The 21421-nt window shown below is 37.6% G+C and overlaps 1 protein-coding gene across 5 annotated transcripts in view; it reads left to right on the forward strand.

Moving 5' to 3' along the window:
• The window catches only part of Ankrd12 (ankyrin repeat domain 12), a 107332-nt gene that overhangs the window by 56377 nt on the left and 29534 nt on the right, over positions 1–21421 (forward strand). Inside the window, exon 2 of one of the 5 annotated variants that reach the window (XM_057754199.1) lies at positions 8237–8316. The exons of the other annotated variants lie outside the window; for them this stretch is intronic. Within the exon in view, the coding sequence (XP_057610182.1) occupies positions 8253–8316 (64 nt within the window). The 5' untranslated portion in view covers positions 8237–8252. The remainder of the gene's footprint in view (positions 1–8236; positions 8317–21421) is intronic. 5 annotated transcript variants of the gene reach the window in all.

Here is a 21421-nt window from a genome sequence, read left to right on the forward strand (position 1 = left end):
TTTTGATAGTTCATAATAAGATGCAGACAGCCCAGAATACTTGAGCATATATTTTGTTAACTGAAGTTTGACATTCGTTTATGATTTCTCTTGTTAATAATTGTGTTGGGAAATACATACGTCTATCATTTTTTGAGTTTTGAGAAATGGCTAGACCTATATAATCATAAATAGAGGAGGAAGAACAACTCAGTAATATGTCAGAGAAATTGAGGGGTTTCTTGACTGGGTAACCCAAATGAACATCATCAAAGTAAGAAGAGATGCACAGTGTGAGGCTCCAGACGTGAGTGCAGATGCACAGCGTGAGGCTCCAGACGTGAGTGCAGATGCACAGCGTGAGCCTCCAGACGTGAGTGCAGATGCACAGCGTGAGCCTCCAGATGTGAGTGCAGATGCACAGCGTGAGCCTCCAGATAAGTGTAGATTATCACCATCTGCACTTGGTATCATGAAGAATGTTCAATGTTTTTTAAAATAAAGCCAATTTAATGTCATAAAGACTAAGAATTGACAGTGTATGGGGCTAAATAGATGGCTCAGTGGTTAAGAGCACTGGCTGCTCTTGTAGAGAACCCAGGTTCAATTTCCAGCACCCACATGGCCGCTCACAGAAGTCTGTAATTCCAGTTCCAGGGGAGCTGATGCCCTCGCCTAATTTCTGAGAGCACTGCACCCTTCCCTCCCCAACTGCCCTCTCTCATAGACATACTTAAAAATGCATAAAATTATTTTTAAAAAGGAGTTGACAGTGTTAAAAGAGGCCAGCAAAAATAGCAGAACTATTTTAGAATTTGAAAGACATAATTAAAAAGTAGCAGCTGTTGTAGGCTAGAACCTATACTGAAGGAGAAGAGTGAGTGCGGAAAGCATCACTAGATCATATAACAAGTGATTATCTGTGTGATGGGGACACGGCGACGACAGTGAGGCATGTAAGACACACACACACACACAGGGTATGCATGGGAGTCAATGTCTACAGATGCCAGAAGGGGTTCTGATCCCTAGGAGCTGAAATTACAGACAGTTGTGAGGTACCCAACATGGCTGCTGGGAAGCAAACTTTAGTACTCTGCAAGAATAGTATGTGCATTTAATGGCTAAGCTGTTTCTCCAGCATGAGTTTTTAAATCTTGAGAGCTATTTTTTGGTTTTTCAAGACAGGGTTTCTCTGTGTAGCCTCGAGTGTCCTGGAACTCGTACTGTAAACCAGGCTGGTCTCAAACTCAGAGTTTCTCCTGCCTCTGCCTCCCAAGTGCTGGAATTAAAGGCGTGCTCTACCACCGTCCGCTAAATAGGTTCTTTTTATTATTTTTAAAATTAGTTTTTCAAGACAGGGTTTCACTCTGTAACCTTGGCTGTCCTGGAACTCATTCTGTAGACCAGGCTGTAGAGAGTTTCACCTTCCTCTGCCTCTTTTTTTTTAATTTATTTTTTTTAAACATCATTGTGTTTACAGTTGCACTTTTTTTTTTAAACTTTATTTCATGTGCGTTGGTATAACGATGTCAGATTCTCTGGAACTGGAGTTACAGACAGCTGCGAGCTGCCATGTGGGTTCTGAGAATTAAACCCGTCCTCTGGAAGAATAGTCAATGCTCTTAACCACTGAGCCATCTCGCCAGCCCCCTTCCTCTGCCTCATAGTGCTACGATTAAAGGTATGCACCACCACAACCCAGCTGAGATCTGTTCTTAAGAAATACTGAAGTATTTATGAATAAAGGATTCTAGTGTCTGAAATTACTCTTGCCTATACTTCAAATATAAAAGTAGATGGATAGATAACCAGAAAATAGTGTGTGTGAAGCAGGGGTGTACAATATTAATCATAGGCAAATCTGGTTAAAAGATACATAGTATTTAGTAATTTCAATTTTTTTAAACTTTTGAACTTTGTAATTATTTTCAAGTAAAATTTAAAATATTTACCAATACAGGGTGAAAGATGGCTCTGTGGCTAAGAGCACATACTATTCTTGCAGAGGATCTGAGTCCAGTTCCCAGCACCCATGTCAGGTGTCTCAGATGCCTCTGGCCTCCACAGGCACCTGCACTCTCATACACAGACATACACTGTGAAAATGTCCTTGCTCTAGTAAAAGCAATGAGTAATATAGTTACAATAATTGCTGGCTCCCGGGCTGGAGAGATGGCTCAGAGGTTAAGAGCATTGCCTGCTCTTCCAAAAGTCCTGAGTTCAATTCCCAGCAACCACATGGTGGCTCACAACCATCTGTAATGGGGTCTGGTGCCCTCTTCTGGCCTTCAGGCAGACACACAGACAGAATATTGTATATGTAATAAATAAATAAATATATTTAAAAAAAATAATAATTGCTGGCTCCCATGTGGTCTAAGAGAACGGTCACTCCTTGGAAGAGCATGCACATAAGATGAGTCTGGAACGCCGTTTCTCTTCAGAGTTAGTTATTAAAGACTAGTGCAAGGTCTTGTTAAAAGACCTCAAGAGACTACGTGAAGTAGTTCCCACTGGCCAACAGTGACATAATGTCTTGTTTAATAAGGTTAATTGCAAAGTTTGAGAACTCATATATTTAAATCCATGGGTTTATAAGGATAATTTTAAACATTAATGTGTATTAATCAGAGATTGCTAAAGAACCAGTTTATTTTTTTTTTTAATTAACCAAGTAAACAGAAAAAAATCATTATCTTGCCTAATCTATAGGCATACTAAAACTAGGAAACTTCTCTTCTTTGTATTAAGAAGTATCTTTAGTCTCTGGAGAGATGGCTCAGAGGTTAAGAGCATTGACTGTTCTTCCAGAGGTCCTAAGTTCAATTTCCAGCAACCACATGGTGTCTCAAAACCATCTGTAATGAGATATGGCGCCCTCTTCTGGCATGCAGGCATACATGCAGACAGAACACTACATAATAATAAATCTTTAAAAAAAGAAAAGAAATATCTTTAGAAAATGAACCCAGGTTAAATACATGAGTTGTTAATATAGCTAACCATTGAACATCAGCAATTACTACCATTAAATAAAAAGCAAGAATAAAAATGCCTCATGTTTCTGATAAAAGAACTCTGTCAAAGGGAACAGATTTTCCTGTCTTTGGTGCTCAGGACCCAGCTGCACTCTAAGAGGAATGTGTTGAACTGCAGCAGGAGTGTACAGTCGGCAAGACCAAGGTTGTAACGACCTAAGCAGCTGTTGTTCTACGCAGACTCACTTGTGTGGAAAAGAAAAGGGAGAACCTGTACCCACCCCTGAAATAGCTTGAAATGCACATTGAACTTTAGAGAAAATAAGCAACATTAAAAATTTACGCATGGCTTACATGGGTGATTTCCTCTCCAGGAGAAGTTTACATAAAACTTAGTCAAAATAAATATCACTTGTAAGATTCAGGATGCTGATAAACTAATTTTTTAGACATTTACGTATTCATTATATGTAGAGGGGGAAAAGGGCATGTGTGCCATGCCATGAATGTGGAGGTCAGAAGACACTTTCAGAAGTAGGTTCTTTTCCACCTTGTGGGTTCCAGGGATTACACTCCAGTTGTAAGACTGGGTAGTAAGCCCTTCTTATGGATGAGGTGTGTGTGTGTGTGTACGTGTATGCATGCATATGTGTATACCACATAATACTAATTCTTAAGATGAGGGGTGTTATATAGTTATATACCACATAATAGGTATTGTATAATTTTTGAGAAAGGAATAAGCAGTTGCAACAGTTTTCCAGTGTTTTCACGTACTTCACAGACTAGTTAATTATAGGAGGAAAGTGGAGGTGAAAAAGAGGAAATATAACAGTAATATTTACAATATTACTAATATTATATTGCTATTATATTGTTATAAAAAATAAAGAGGAAATATAACATTATTAAAGTGATGGTATCGATCAGTATTTGAAAGAAGTAATATTAAAGGAGCTTTACTATAGGTAAAATTTATAAAAGTGGCAACTTTTATCTCTTTGCTGTGTAGTAGGAAATGTAAATTTAATATGTAAAGTACTTAGATACTGCTCAGTAAGCAGAGACTGACCCTTCGGAGAGTATATCAAGGTTCTCTCTAACATAAGTTCAAGGACTGTGTATGTAGGTGACTTAGTCCACTGTACTAGCTGGGACTGTGGAAACCCGCTAGCAGACAGGCTGCTTTCCAGAGCTTCAACTGCTTTCTAGGAAAAGTTACCTTACTTTCTTCCTGCACCATGAGCTGCCACTTGGATTACTCTATGTCAGGGTGCCATGCACTGATAAAAAAAAAAAGTTAACAACCCTTCAGGGTTGCCTGGAGGTATGAGAGAGCAGTCAGCTTAAGTGAACACAATTTAACTCCACTAAATAAAGGAACTAGAGGAAAATCTAAGTTCAGCATCAAAAATGGTCAGTTAGAAAAATTCTGATGCTCTACAGATAGTCTTAGAAATGGCATGTGCTTCCAGCATGCAAGAGGACAGGAAACTTACTAGTTCACAGGGCAAGACAGGTCTAGAATCAAAGTTTGGGGTCAGGACTGTGGCTTAGTTGGTAAACTGTTACCTATTCCTAGCATGTATGAGGCTCTAAGTTCAGTCTCCAGTAAAATACAGACACCTCAACAAATGCAATATTTGTAGAAGAAGCTAACAAGACGTGGTAATTCAGTAAGTAAGTGAATTAAACCATTAAATTGTTATTTTAGAAAATAAAGTAAAGCAAATAAATAAATGAATAAAAATAATTAAATGAATAAATAAATAAAAGTAAAGTAACAGATCCAGTGAACCTAAAGAACTTGAAAACTAAATTTATATAAATTTAAAATACTTGGACAAGTAAGTATAACTTAACCTGTGAGACAAACAAAAAACAGAGAACTGCAAGTGTTTTAAAAACCTAGCAGCTGAGCATGGTAGTGCATGCTTTTAATTCTAGCACTTGAGACAGAGGCAGGAGGGCAGATCTCCATGAGTTCAAGGCCAGCCAGGGCTACATGGTGAGACCCTGACTCAAGAAAGGGGGAAGAAAGAAGACTCAAAAAGCGTAGTGGTACATATTTTCCTCACCTTGGAAGAATAAATCAAATAGAGTTGTTACCTAACAAAAGAATGGAATTTAAAAGGCAGGAAAGTAGCCAGGCAGTGGTGGCACATGCCTTGTATCCCAGCACTCAGGGAAGCAGAGGCAGCTGGATCTCTGTGAGTTCAAGGCCAGCTTGGCCTATATAGTGAGTTCTAGAACAGCGAAACCCTGTCTCAACACCCCCCCCCCAAGTGGCAGGGAAGTAAGTGAATTATTGCTATGCTTCTGAATGTCTGTGAACAGTTTAACATAGTACAAGAGACCTTAATTTAGAAATGAATCCTAAAGTATTTGTGGGTGAGGTGATAGGGGCAAGGTGTGTCTTAAGTGCTATAGCTGTATGGTAAATGCAGGTGTGAGATAAGTAGAAACTGATTGTTAGGAAGCAGAATAGCTCTAGGTTATACTTTTGTGTCATTTGAATTTTACTACACAAAAGATTTTTTAAATTTTTAAATTTTATTCATTACTTATGAGAGAGAGCATGAATATGAAAACGTGTGTGTATTCATGTCATATGGAGGTCATAGGACAACTTGCTAGAGTTCTCTCCTTCAGCATGTGGGTCCAGGGATTTACTCAAGCCATCAGGTTTGGTGGCATGTGCCATTAGTGTTAGTAGCTGAGTCATCTTATTGGCCCAACTTCACAAAAATATTCTTAAAAATTTAAACCTCTTTTTTAGTTAGGCACACTCCTGGGAATACTAAAAGTGCTGTTGCCAGGGTTTCTGTCCTGCCCAGTTCTTGCAATCGTTAAGTCCCAAAGAAATCACACAGAGGTCTACATTAATTATAAACTGATTGGCCCATTAGCTCAGGCTTCTTATTAACTCTTATAACTTATATAGCCCATTATTCTTGTTTGTGTTAGCCATGTGGCTCAGTACCTTATTCAGCGGGGCAGTCACATCTTGCTTCTTCCGTGATCCGGTCAGGACTGCAGAGGAATGGGCTTCCTTCTTCCCAGAATTCTCCTGTTCTCATTGACCCACCTCTACTTCCTGTCTGGTTGTGCCCCCCCCCATACTTCCTGCCTGGCTACTGACCAATCAGCATTTATTTAAAATGTAATTGACAGAATACAGACCATTCTCCCACACCAGAGTGCCTATTACAATACTCTTTTTAATGGCAAAAAAAAATTATTAGATTTTTTTGAAAATAATACCAATCCAGATTGCCACTTCTTCTTCTCCCAGTCCCTCCACACACCCTCCTACCCCAACCCCTCAAATCCTAAGAGAGGGCAAGGCACCTTGTCCTGTGGAAAGTCCAAGCCCCTCCCCACTACATCTAGGCTGAGCAAGGTATACATCCAAAGAGAATAGGATCCCAAAAAGCCAGTACATGCAGCAGAGACAAATCCCAGTGCCATTGGCAAAAAATTTTTAAAATATGCAAGCATCACTAGGAGATTGATTCAAAACTCAAATATGTTGATGGTGTGCTTTGAGTTGCAGCTGCTTGGAAAGATTTTCATGTGTATTGGGTTGGAAAAGTTAAGATGAATAATCATATCTTGTAGCTAATTTTTATAAAGTGACCAACATTATTTGGTGTTTTGTTTGGTTTGGTTTGGTTTAGTTTGGTTTGATTTTGCAGTGCTGAGTATCAAACCTAGACCTTCACACATGTTAGGGAAGTACTTCATTCCTGAACTACATCCCTAGTCATGAGTGTTTCTTTTACACCTGTGTGTATGCTTATCTATGTACATAAAACATTTCTGTGTGAAATATTACAAGGAGTCAGAATCTGGAAAGGTGTTATACTAGAGTGCTCATGAAGCTATACTGAAGTGGCCCTGGATTTTTTTTTAATAATTATATATATGGGTGTTTTGTCTGCATGCCTGTTGGTGTATTGCATGTATGAACACTACTTGTGCACTTGGTGCCCAAAGGTAGCGTTGCATCCCCTTGGGCTGGAGTTCAGACTGGAGTTACAGATTGTGAGCCTCCATTTGGGTGCTGGGAATTAAGCACAAGTCCTCTGGAAAAGTAGTCAGTGCTCTAACGAATGAGTCACCCCTCCAGACCCTTATTAATTTTTAGTAGTCTGTTGTTTTCACACCTGAACTTCAAGTATAATATAGACTAACTACATTTCATGGAGCCTGTTTTTAGTAAAATTACAAATGATCTTCACTGCTAGATCCTTTAGAAGTAGTTTAGATATTTTCTGTTCAAACTGGGAGTTGAAAATGCTTGTTTACTTTTCTAATGTCTTGATGTCTGGGGCATAATTCCCTTTGACTTTCTACCACCTTCTTAGACTGCTTTATTCCAAGTTTGTTTATAGACATCTGTGTTCTTTTCCTTGATTCATGTGTGGTCTTCTCAAATATTTCACGTATGGACCCTTTTCTCTTAACAGTCTACCAGATGAGTCCAGCACACGTCATCATTTTAAACTACCACTTACATACTAAGAACTTCCAAACACATCTTTCAATCCCAGACTTTTCTCTAAAACTTCAGAAACTTAGTTTAGTTGCGGCTGGATATTGCCACTTCTATTCCCTCAGTGAAACCTCAGAAATCAACACACACAAATGAAACTTACTTGCCCCATTTGTACCACTATGGTTTTTCCTTTCTTAACGACGACATCACTCAGCTGTATTTGGAAGCCATCCTAACTACCGTTTCTTCCTTTTCCTTCTGTTTAAGTTTATCTTACCACTATTTCTGAACACCTTCTATGTGTTAGGCGTTGTTTAAGCACTTGTAAGTAGAGCTGGTTAAGAAAAGAGGTAATAATATAATAGTTCCAATATTTCCAGTCAGTTTTTACATTCAAACCATTTGCAAATCTGTTACCTAAAAGCTGGAAGTCTTTTATACATCCTTCCTGCTGTATGGAATCAGGATTTATCAGTTAAAATTCATTATTTTTCATGAAAAAGTAAAAAAAAAATTTTTAGGTAGAATGTTTTATATGCAATGTTTTAGTATTGCTATGAACTCTAATTTTGATTCTTCAAGAAGCTACAGCTTTATAAAGCAGCTTGTGTTAAAAAATCTTATGTAGAACAAAGTGCTGCGAAAAATTTTTCAGATAAAAGCATTTTGTTTGAACTTACATGTTTTAATTAGAGTAGGACAAATCTTCTAAAACCTTTTGTATTTTTTACTAGTACTATTTCCTGTGTTCATCAGCTATGTATTGATTTTTCAGAATATTTATTTTCCACATGGTGAATGTGCCTGAATTATTGCTTGATCAAAGTGCCTCAAGGAATGATGCAAAAATTGTCAGTAAGTATCGTACAAAGATTTTGGAGTTGCTGAAGACTGATGAAAATAACCCAAATTTTATTCTTTAATTTACATGAGGTCCTTATTAAACTTAACATTATCAATCTTCAACCAATCAAAATCCAGAAAGCATTATTTAATGAAGAATTAGTTTAACTGCCCATAGATGTTTGTGTGTGAAAGTCCCACAGCATCGTTATCCCTCAGAGGTGCCGTCCATGTGACAGATACACTTTGAGGGTTACAAAATTAGAAGATAACCGAGCCTGGCAATTTCACACCTTAAATAAACTTGGAGTAACAGTGTCATATATGTAGCATTTCAGATGCATTTTATTCCCCAAAATATTGTGTTTTGTATCAGTTCTGCTCAAAGTAGCTGTCCAATAAACACTGCTGTTAATACCAAGTCCACCAATCCCTAAGATAAGGAACCTGTGCCAGAATGTCTTTTAATGCACTGCTTTTTTTGTCACTAGGGAAAATGCTGTGAAGAAATGTCAGCTGATAAAAACAGTATATATTTAGTGGTGTAATTGTGTAATTAATTTATTTCCATTTTTGGTGCAGTATCCTATTTTCTAATGAACAGTATAATTAGTAGACTGGCCTCAGGGAATGAATTACTGCAGTTTGAGTAGCAGTTTTGTATCATGCCCAGATATGTATGGTAATACTGCAGGAGTACATGTCCTGGTTATTTGGATACAGGGGTGTGATATAAATTTGCTTAATTTTTTAGTTGTTTGTGCCCTTATCCTGAATGTACCTTTTCTGTTTGGTTTGTTTTGTTTTTTCTAGATAGGGTCTCCTTGCTGGCTTTGAATTTGCAATGTAGACCAGGCTGGCCCTGAACTCATAGAAATCTACCTGCCTCTGCCTCCCAATACTGGGATTAAAGGTGTGCGTCACCACTCCTGGCCTGTTTCCTAGTCTTACTGAATGTTAGCTTAAGTGCAAAAATCATTTCTCCCTGTTCAAAATCCTTCCTAATAGTAGTACTTACTACATATAATTTTCTTGTTGTCATGCTAAGAATTCGGTCATACCCAGCCAGACCTTGCATGTGAATTATAATTTTAGTAATGGGGAAATGTGTTACATAGTGCCCCCCCCATTCTCTCCAAGACTCACTAGTTATCTAAGTAGAGATTTTGTTAAATGAGCCTTTTCATTTAAGGAGTTCCCAGTGAACACATTTTGAAATGCCTGTCATTGTTAAAAAAAGCTCTTGAAAGACATTGTTAAAAGACACTTTTCCATGTCTTCCTCTGCTGGTAATCTGACCCTTTTACAGTAGCTACTGTAGAGATCTATCATCTGTCTATTTCAGCTTACCCAGAGACAAGCTCTGTCCTCGTGAATGCTTTAGAGTCTTCTGCAAGATGATGACCCCTTTGAACGGAGAGCAATGCATTGTTTCCCCTAGTGTTTACTGGGTGCATTGGTGTGATGAACTACACAAAATGTCCTGTATTTTGAATCATTTCTCAGTATTAAAATAGTACATTTTATTATTCTGCCAAAAATATTGCCATAATTTATGAGACTATTTTCCTTAGTTTTTTCATTTTAGTAGCTATGTAAAAATATTGGTGTATACCTATGGGTTAATAGCAGTTAATCGAGAGTTCAAAATATGCCGATATTTGTCAGAATTTACCAGAATTTTATATGAAATGGGCTATGTGACATTAACATCTTAACACAGTAGAAGCATGATCATAGGAAATCTCAAAGCAGAGTTAGGAATATAAGAGCCGTAGAAAGTTCTTGATGGGATTTTCAGAGTGTCCAGATATTAATTAATTAGATCAACATATTTGATCATTAGCATTCAAACTTGATACACATCATATTTTTTAGAATAAAGGCATTTGGGATCTGGAGAATGACTCAGCAATTAAGAGTGCTGGCTGTCTTCCAGAGGACCTAAACTTGTTCCTAACACCCAAATGGAGGCTCAAAACCTTCTCTAGCTCCAGTTCCAGGTTATCCAATGTCACTTTCTGGCCTCCTTGGGCACGCCCAGGCGCACACACGTGCTTCACAGATATATATAGGCAATGTCACAGCAGACACATAAAATAACATTTAAAAATTTAAAGAAAAGCATTTTCTTACTGCTATACTAGAGTTAAAGATTTTCCAACATGTGAAGTTTAAATGTAAATAGTATTTTTGTTCCTTTCCAAGTAGCATGTTGTAATAACTTCAGATATTTAAGACATAGAAAGAGTTAGACCTCTTGTAAAAGATGAAATTCGTGAGGCAGTGGTGGTACACGCCTTTAATCCCAGAACTTGGGAGGCAGAGGCAGGTGGATCTCAGTGAGTTCGAGGCCAGCCTTTTTGGTTTTTCAAGACAGGATTTCTCTGTGTAGCCCTTGCTGTCTTGGACCTTACTCTGTAGACCAGGCTGGTCTTGAACTCACAGAGATTCACTTGCCTCTGCCTCCTGAGTGCTGGAATTAAAGGAGTGTACCACCACTGCCCAGTGGTGAAATAATTGTTAATGGAAACTACGAAGTTTTTTTGTTTGGTTTTGGTTTTTCGAGACAGGGTTTCTCTGTAACTCTGGAGCCTGTCCTTGAATTAGCTATTATAGACCAGCCTGGCCTTGAACTCACAGAGATTTGCCTGCCTCTGTCTCCCAAATGCTGAGATTAAGGACGTGCACCACCACTGCCCAGCAGTGAAATAATTGATAATGGAAATATATATAAAGTTTTAAGACAACAAAGAGGAGTGAATGCCTAAATTACCTAATGTTCCAAAAATTTCATTCTTTAGTACTAGATGAATAACATGTTAGTAATTACCAATTACATAATGAAACCTCATTTCCAAAAAAGAAAAAAACGGCATGTTTTCAGGCTTGTGAAACGGTTCAGCAGTAAAGACTGTGACAGCCTGAGTTAAGTCTCTAAAGCCCACAAGGTTTCGGAAGGAACGAGCTAATTCTCTCAAGTTGTCCTCAGACCTCCAGAAGCATGCTGCAGCGTGTTTATGTGTGCCCCTCCAGAAACGTGTTGCAATGTGTTTATGTGTGCCCTTCCAGTAATTTAGTTGCTTATTCCAAAAGAGAAACTTAAAAAACATGTTTATATCTTTAATTTGCTTATCATACATAAATGAAAAATTCCAGTCATAGCTTCACTGTGCTCTGGATAGCTACAAATTAGTATAGTTTAAGTCCTTAAAGCGAGTCTGTCAGATAATTGTAGTGGTGAACTATTACTGAATATTTAAAATTAAAACTCTAAATAAGCACACCTTTGAGCAGAACCCTTAAAAAGGCCATTAATTTAAAAATATTGATTATATCTACATGCATTTAAATAAGCTCAGGTTAATCAATTTCATCTCATACAAAGAAAATGGCTTTCTAGTCATGGTAAAAGGACCTCCATGTAATGTATGTATTCATAATGGAGTATCTGACCCTGGGTGATTTTTATCAGTTTCCTTTAGTGACATCAAAATTTTTGTAGTGATATTTGTTTTACTTTCAGATAAAAAAAACCACAATTTTTACAGAATCAGTTTCTATGTTACATTTTTGACAGAAAGGAGTTGGGTGATGACTAATTCAGAAATATGCAGAGTGCTACAGTCCTTGGTTGTATTTACCATAGGAACAGATGCTGTACTTGATCTCCACCATAAACCCAGGAAGCAGTTTATTCCTAATATAGATTTTGCTTTTAAACATAGTTTGCTCAGCTGTTGATCATGTCTTTTTCCTTCTGTTTCATCCTGAAACCCACAATGGTAATTTCCTTAGCAGAACCTGTTATTGCAGGAAGAAAGCAAGTTACATCTGAAAGCATATTTCCAAATACACATGACTTATTTTCTCATAATAGTAATCAAACACTTAGTATTCATTTTGGAGAATTGAAGTTTAGAAATTTAAAATTTAAAAGCAACTACATGAAGCGATGTTGTTGGGTTTCTGGGGTGCTTGTGTAGAATACACGAAGCTTGAGTTGAATTCTTAGCACTGTATAAAGCAGGTGTGGTGTATACCTGTAATCCCAGCATTCAAGAGGAGGATACAGAAGGAAAACTAGGAGGCTAGCCTGGAATACACAACATTATTAGGGAGAGACAGAGAGAGAAACGGAGAGACCTACTTTCTGTTTCTAAGCTATGTTTCTAAGCTATAGTTCTCAGGGGATGTGAAAGATACCAAGATTTGTTTTCTAAAATGTAGGTTATGCTTTTCTATTGCTTGATTCCTTGTCAAGGTAGCATAAACAAACATAAACATATATGACTCTTCATATATGATTTTAGTTAGTGCAGAACAAAGGAACCACTTAAAATAGACATAGAACAGGTCTGCTTCTATTGTGAGACACTGTTCCCTAGGAGGTGCCAGAGTCTCAAATTCAGCCAGATTGCAGGGAGTAGTCTCAGCTAGAAGACACAAATTAGAGATATTCCCAGGTTCTGCTAACAGCTCTCTCACTTAGGGGAAATTGTTTATTCAGCAAATGGTTTTTTCCTTTATCAATATGAAAAGAAATCCAGAGATTTGAGGAAAATCATCTGGATATATAGCATGATTAATAAAAACCCAGAGACAGATATTGGTGTTCAACCTGAAGACCAAAAAAGCAAAGGAGCCAGCTACTGGCCAGACTGAGGTAGAGGTCAGGGCCAGTACTAGGATTATAGACGTGTTTATAACTCATTTATTTATTTATTTACTTACTTATTTACTTATTTATTCTCTCATCCCTATCATTCCTTCCCTCCCTCTTTTCCCGTCTTTATTTTCTTCCTGATTTTTTTTTAGAGAAATCTTGCCTTGTAGCCCAGGCTAGCCTTTAACTTGTCAAGAATCAACAATAATTATTATTATATTAAATTATGTAATTAATTATGTATTGTTATAATTAATTATTTAATAATTATTAATAATAAGAATAATCCTCTGCCTTAGTTCCCTGAGTGCTAAAATTGAATGTGTAGACAACCACAACTTGTTTGGGATTATTTATGGGAAAAAAAGATAGTTAAAACACACAGATAGAACTAGTCAAGCATGTTATAATCTTTTTTTTTTAAATATTTATTTATTTATTATGTATACAATATTCTGTCTGTGTGTATGCCTGCAGGCCAGAGAAGGCACCAGACCCCATTACAGATGGTTGTGAGCCACCATGTGGTTGCTGGGAATTGAACTCAGGACCTTTGGAAGAGCAGACAATGCTCTTAACCTCTGAGCCATCTCTCCAGCCCCAAAGATTTATTTATTTTTACAGTGTTCTGTCTGCATGTATGCCCACAGGCCAGAAGAGGGCACCAGATTTCATTACAGATGGTTGTGAGTCACCATGTGGTTGCTGGGAATTGAACTCAGGACCTCTGGAAGAGCAATCAGTGCTCTTAACCTCTGAGCCATCTCTCCAGCCCTGTTATAATCTTAAGGATAGAACAAGAAAACATAAAGATTAAGATTAAAATTTTCATGAAAATTTCTAGAATGATAGCAATGATTTGGCATACATTAGAGCAAAATATTGGAGTTTTTGTGAAAAATGTTATCAAGAACTTGTATGTTAGAGCTAGAGAGATGGCTCAGTGGTTAAGAGTGTGCACTGCTCTTCCAAAGGACCTAAGTTCAGTTCCTAGCATCCACATCAGGCAGCTCACAACTGCCTGTCAGATCCAATACCTCTGGCACCTGGAGGCACCTGCACATACCCGCATGCAGACACACATATACATGTAATTTAAAGTAAATATTAATAAAGACATGGTATGTCAGTTGTGATGATTGGCAGTCCTAGCTCTTGGGAGGCTGAGCAGCAGAGGGTCAGGCTTAAGGCCAATCTGGGTTTCATAGTGAGACTGTCTCAACAGAACAAGGCGTCCTTACTAATGGACCTAAACTGAACTGTTTACTTCATCATACTGTCAGTGACGAGACATCTTCTCCTGATGAACAAGGAATTTGATAAAGACAAAACTGCAGGAATGTCTCAGGCTAGATGTGCAGAAAGTTGTAAGTTTATCAGCTTTCTGGAATGTCAGTAATTTAGAAGTCCTAGTAGGTGGACAGACCTGAAGTTTAGAAATTTACTCTAGTTTTTCTGATTTCATTAAATGGAAATAAAATCAAATGTAATACTTTAAAATAAGTTATGAAAATTATTCAAGTTATAAATGGTCTCTTAGAGCCAGGCAGTGGTGGCGCAGGCCTTTAATCCCAGCACTCAGGAGGCAGAGACAGGCAGATCTTTGTGAGTTTGAGGCCAAACTGGTGTATAAAAGCTAGTTCCGGGACAGGCTCCAAAGCTACAGAGAAACCCTGTCTCGGGGGGAGAAAATGTTCTCTTAGGCACTAACATTAGTTTGGAATTTTGTTCTCTTAATTTACCCATCTCTGTGTTTTTCATCATAAACTATTTTGCTTTTATTAAAAGGACAAGTATTTTAAAGTGAATGAAACACCTCAATTACTGAAGTACAGCTTAGGACATTTAAAAAGAAAATTTATTTATTTTATTTTATGTCTGTGTGCCTGAGTGCGTGTATGTGCACCATGTAACACGGTGGCCAGTAAGGATCATCTGATACCCTGGAACTAGAGTTTTAAGCATTTGTAAACCACCCAATGTTGGGTTTGGGAACCTAAGTCAGGTCCTCTGCAAGGATCAGTAAGTGTTGTTACCGTAAGCTGTCTTCTGCAGCCCCAAGCTTAGGACTTTTTTAATATATGAGGTCATTTCCAGAAGGCTTACAAACACCATACCAAATGTAAAGATTTTTTTTTCATGGAAGTATACCTAATGTCAATAAAATCCTAATAGATAAATATTTATGCTGAGAAGACTATGAAAGGCAGGATTGGGAGGCATAGGACGAGTTGGGGTGAGATAGGAGAAAGAAGCAGCTTCACAGACTTGGTGATGGAGGGTTTGACATTGGGAATAACTCAGACTTGTCTCTTCCCTGCCCCTTTTGAAAGCAGCTATATTAACCGCACAGCTCTCTCAGACTATCTAGATATAAACTCTGCTTCCTTATTACCTGTGCTCAGATTCCACATCTCTCCAGGAGGTGCTGGGGAAGGTGAGTTAGTCAGTACAGGAATATTCATTCAGAAAACTAACTCACAGAATATCACAGCCATACTTTATATGATATTGTAGCATTACAATATTTTAATTATAATTACTATTACAAGGTCAAAATTACAATTCACCTACCCACTCACTAGTTTGTAGTAACTTGAGCTAGTCAAGGTCTGGCTTTCTTACATAGTCATGAATGAGTTATTCATCAATTTTATGTGATATTTAGGTATTTATACCCACATTCCTTGCTCTTTAGATATATTATAGCTGTATCAGTTTTGGAAAATTCACAGTTAAATGATACGGATGTCAGCATGTGACTAAGTACTAATTTAGTAATGTCTACTTGATTTAATCACATATATTACAAAATGAGCAATGACTGAACTCTGATCATGTTCAAATCTGACACATTCTGTTCTCGACTCTTGGTTGTACTACTGCTGAGCCTACTATTAAGTAACTTAAAATCTATAGTGAAGGACTGGGCTAACAGGCTAGTGTGTAAGTACTTCCTTTGCAGTTATGAGAACATGAGTTTGATTTCCAGCACTCACTTAAAAAAAAAACCAAAACTCCAGCCTGTACAGGTAGGCACATGTATGTGTGCAATCTTTAATATCGGTATTGGGGAAACAGAGGATCCTGGGGAGGGGGCTGTTGGCTGATCAGTCCAGTTGAGTCAGCTCCAGGTTCAATAAGAGACCTTATCTCAAGAAATAAGGTGGAAGGGCTGGAAAGAAGGCCTAGCTGTTAAGAACACTGGCTCTTTTTCCAGAGGACTCAGTTTGATTGCCAGCACCCATAGGGCTGCTTACAGCCATCTGTGGTGCCAGTTCCAGGGTATCTGATGCCCTCTCTTGTCTTCTGTAGCACTACATGCACACCATACACAAACATTCTTGCAGGCAAAACACCCATCACTTAAAATAAACAAATACTCATTTTAAAATGTATGAGTATTTTGTCGGCATGTATGTCTTTGTCACACGTGCATGCCTTGGAGGCTAGATGAAGGCATCAGTCCACTGGAATTGGAGATACAGAAAATTACAGACCACCATGTGGATGCTGGAAATCAAACCTGGTTACTCTGGAAGACCAAGCCAGTGTTCTTAACCATTGAGCCATCTCTTCAGACACCCCTTCCCCCACCAATATTTTAATTAAAAAAAAGATGTTGATCATTATAGACACTTTGATGTTGATCACTGACATATAGACCTACAGACGAAACAGTCCTTATTGGAATACTACACATTTTTAAGGTGCATTCTCATGGATACCATAGCTTACAATATAGATTTGCATGTTACCTGGGTCTTTGAATTTTCCCAGAATCTGTTTTACTGCATCTTAATGATTGCAGTTAAGTTTACAAGTATTCATCTCAAATCCAAAATTCCTCTGCTTCCCTACAGACAGTGATTTCAGTGTTGAAGAAAATTTGTTGAAAGAGATTTTACAAGAGGGTTTTAGTTGGAATTGAGCAGGAAATAACATTAACATTAATGTGGGTTTTTTTTCCCAATTGAAAACAACTTTCTCATGCGTGAGGTGAATGTTGAACTTTGAAAATAAATTACTAGCATTTATTTTTGTACCTTAATTCTCTGTGTGTAGTATTAAAATAATTTACATCCTTATTTTTGCCCAAAATTTCCTTTTTAAAATTATTTTGAGCCGGGTAGTGGTGGTGCGTACCTTTAATCCCGACACTCGGAAGGCAGAGGCAGGCACACGGATCTCTGTGAGTTCGAGGCAAGCCTGGTCTACAAGAGCTAGTTCTAGGACAGGCTCCAAAGCTACAGAAAAAGCCCTGTCTTGAAAAACAAAACATGCATGGTGATAGGTATGGGTCTATTTTCATTCTTCTACATGTTGATATCCAGTTTTGCCAGCACCATTTGTGAAATATGCTTTCTTTTTTCCATTTGATATTTTTTGCTTCTTTGTCAAAAATCAGGTGGTGGAAGATGTGTGGATTGATATCCAGGTCTTCTATTCACTTCCATTGGTCCTCCTGTCTGTTCTTATGCCAATACCAGGCTGTTTTCAGTACTGTAACTCTGTAGTAGAATTTGAAGTCAGGGATTTTGATGCCTCCAGAAGTTCTTTTATTGTACAGGATTGTTTTGGCTTTCCTAGGTTTTTTGCTTTTCCATATGAAGCTGAGTACCGTTTTTTCAAGGTCTGTGAAAATTTTTGCTGGGATTTTGATGGGCATTGCATTGAATTTGTAGATTGCTTTAGGTAAGATTGCCATTTTTCCTTTGTTAATTCTGCCTACTCAAGAGCATGGGAGATCTTTCCACTTTCTGGTGTCTTCAATTTTTTTTTTTTTTTTTTTTTTGGTTTTTCGAGACAGGGTTTCTCTGTAAGATTTAACATTCTTGTCATACAAGTCTTCCACTTGTTTGGTTAGAGTTACTCTGAGATATTTTATGCTATTTGTGGCTATTGTGAAGGGTGTTGATTCTCTGATTTCTTCCCCAGTCTTTTTATCATCTGTGTACAGGAGGGCTACTAATTTTTTTTTTTTTACTTAATCTTGTATCCTGCTACATTACTGAAAGTGTTTATGAGTTATAGAAGTTCCTTGGTAGAAGTTTTGGAATCACTTATGTAAACTATCATATCATCAGCAAACAGTGAAAGTTTGACTTCTTCTTTTCTGATTTGTATCCCCTTGATCTTCTTTTGGTGTCTTATTGCTCTAGCTAGGACCTCAAGAACTATATTGAATAGATATGGAGAGAGCAGACAACCTTGTCTTGTTCCTGATTTCAGTGGGATCGCTGGGAGTTTTTCCTTCATTTAATTTGATGTTTGTTGATGGCTTGCTGTATATTGCCTTAATTATGTTTAGGTATATTCCTTGTATCCCTGCTCTCTCCAAGACCTTTATCATGAAGGGATGTTGTATTTTGTCAAAAGCTTTTTCGGCATCTAATGAGATGATCATATTGTTTTTATTTTTCAGTTTGTTTATATGGTGGATTACGTTGACAGATTTTCATATGTTGAACCATCCCTGCATCTCTGGTATGAAGCCGACTTGATCATGGTGGATGATGGTTCTGATGTGTTCTTGGATTCAATTTGTCAGTATTTTATTTAGTATTTTTGCATCAATGTTCATGAGTGAGATTGGTCTGTAATTCTCTTTCTTAGTAATGTCTTTCTGTGGTTTGGGTATCAGGGTAATTGTAGCCTCATAAAAAGAGTTTGGCAGTGTTCCTTCTGTTTCTATTTTGTGGAATAATTTGAGGAGTATTGGTATTAGTTCTTCTTTGAAAGTCTTGTAGAATTCTGAGCTGAAACAATGGCCAAGATTAAAAACACTGATGACAACTTATACTGGAGAGGTTGTGGGGAATAGGGAACACTTCTGCATTGCTAGTGGGAATGCAAGTTGGTACAACACCTTTGGATGTCAGTGTGGTGATTTCTCAGAAAATTAGGAAACAACTTTCCTCAAGACCCAGTAATACCACTTTTGGGTATATATCCAAAAGATGCTCAATCGTGCCACAAAGACATGTGCTCAACTATGTTCATAGCAGCTTTGTTTGTCATAGCCAGAACCTGGAAACAACCTAAATTCCCCTTGACCGAAGAATGGATAAGGAAAATGTGGTACATTTACACAATGGAGTACTACACAGCATAAAAAAATAACGACATCTTGAATTTTGCAGGAAAATGGATGGAGCTAGAAAACATTATTTTGAGTGAGGTAACCCAGACACAGAAAGAATTATCACATGTACTCACTCATAGGTGGTTTTTAAGCATAAAGCAAAGAAAAGCAGCCTACAAACCACAATCCCAGAGAACTTAGACAACAATGAGGACACTAAGAGAGACTTACATAGATCTAATCTACATGGGAAGTAGAAAGTAGAAAAAGACAAGATCTCCTGAGTAAATTGGGAGCATTGAGACCTTGGGAAAGGGTTGAAAAGGGGAGGGGAAAGGCAGGGAGGTGAGCAGGGAAAAATGTAGAGCTCAATAAAAATTTTGAAAAAAAAAAAGAAAGGAAAACAACAACGACAAAAGTTATTATTTTGTATGTGTGTGAGTGTTTTGCCTGCATACATGCCTATGCCCCAAATGCATGTTTGGTACCACTGGAGGCCTGAAGAGGGCACCATATCATCTGGAACTGGAATGACAGATGGTTATAAGACACCATGTGGGTGCTGGGAGTTGAACCTGGGTTTTCTGGAAGACTGGTCACTGCATTTAACCACTGAGTCATCTCTCCAACCCTTTGCCCATAATTTTTAAATACGCACTGCCACAATTTATTTTAATATTTATTTATTATGAAAGAGGTATACATATATCATGGCATGTCTGTAGAGATCAGAGAACAACTTATACTAATTGATTTTTTTCCCTTTCATCATGGCACAAGCTTATGTCAGCCTTCTTGGTGGCAGTGATTTTACCCTTTGAGCCAACTCTCCAACTCCTGCCATTTAAATTTTTTTATGTCTTGGTACAGTTTTTAAATTTATAATTTGTAAATTTATTCAGTATTAATCATCTACTACATGCTAAGTACAGAATTCTATTATGAAGTTATAGGCTATTATAAATGTCTTATAAACATACAAAATGTTCTTAAACATTTTACTTATTTTTAGCTTTTAAACTTTAATTTGTGTATGTGTGCATGTTTGATTATTTGTATGTGCACCAAAGTTTATGCACATTCTCGTGGGGACCAGAAGAGTGTGATAAATCCCCTGGAGCTTGAGTTAGAGAGCTGTGAGCTGCCATGTGGGTACCCAGAAATTAACCCAGGTTCTATAGAAGAGCATCTATAGATGCTCTCCAGCCCTGTTATATGCTTTTATATGTATATAGGAGTTATTTACTGTGTGAGCTTGCACATGTGCTTAAGGATTCATTAGAATATACAGAGCACATCAGAGATGTTGTGGAACATATACCACTCCGTCTACCCATTGCCTCTTCTTGAAAACGAACAGTTCCCATTCTAGATAATTGGTGTTAACATGTACAACTTTAAGAATGGTACCATCCATATGTTAGGAGATGAATGGGAGTTAATATCACTCCCAAACCACTCAGTAAACTTAGAAAGTAAGTACTAATGCAAAGATTTTGTGAGGACAAATTACCTTTTCTTCCTCTGAGCAGATAGCTCTGATATATATTTATCTATGTGTATTCGTACATGTGTGTATTGCTTCCTGTATATGAATCTTGATTCTGCATTTAATCATGAATCTAAAATATTTCCTAGTAACAAGTTTATGGAAAATAATGAATAAGTGATTAAAATCTACAGAAGTATATGCATGGACATTGTAGGGAAAGGAAATAGCATGCTACTGCGGCTAATAGATATAGCAAGAAGGAATGAAAGGTGAGAGTTTATAGAATACACTGAAGTCAGAAAAGGCATGCTTGTTTCTTAGTGTGTAGTTGTGAGCAGATTTTCAATGGCTCTGCTTGCTTCTCCTTTCATTGGTATAGTAAGAGTTGTTCCAAAGGTCAGAAGTTTGCTTAACAAAGAAGAAGGGCATCTGGGTGGTGGTGGCACACACCTTTAATCCCAGCACTTGGGAGGCAGAGGCAGGTAGATCTTCTTGAATTCAAGGCCAGCCTGGTCTACAGAGTGAGTTCCAGGACAGCCAGGACTGTTACACAGAGAAAACCTGTCTCAGGAAAAAAAACAAAAAACAAAAAACAAAAAAAAAAAAAAAAGAAAAAAAGAAAAAAGAAGGGTAGTAGTAAATTGTGGAAGTGAACATAATGGTTCAGACTTTCAAAAAAATTTTCTTGCCATCCTTGAAGTCATTTTAGCCTAAAATGGGAAACTCTAAGATGAGAAGACATGCATTATGGTCTATAATTCTGACCGTAATGTAGCTTCATCTAGGCAAGACTTTGGGCTGAGTAAGATAGGAAATCGAGAAAGGATGGCTTTAATCATAGCCTGCTGACCAAAACTTCAATGTTGAAATTGAA

Source organism: Chionomys nivalis, chromosome 2, assembly GCF_950005125.1.
Source record: "Chionomys nivalis chromosome 2, mChiNiv1.1, whole genome shotgun sequence".
Lineage (NCBI taxonomy): Eukaryota > Metazoa > Chordata > Mammalia > Rodentia > Cricetidae > Chionomys > Chionomys nivalis.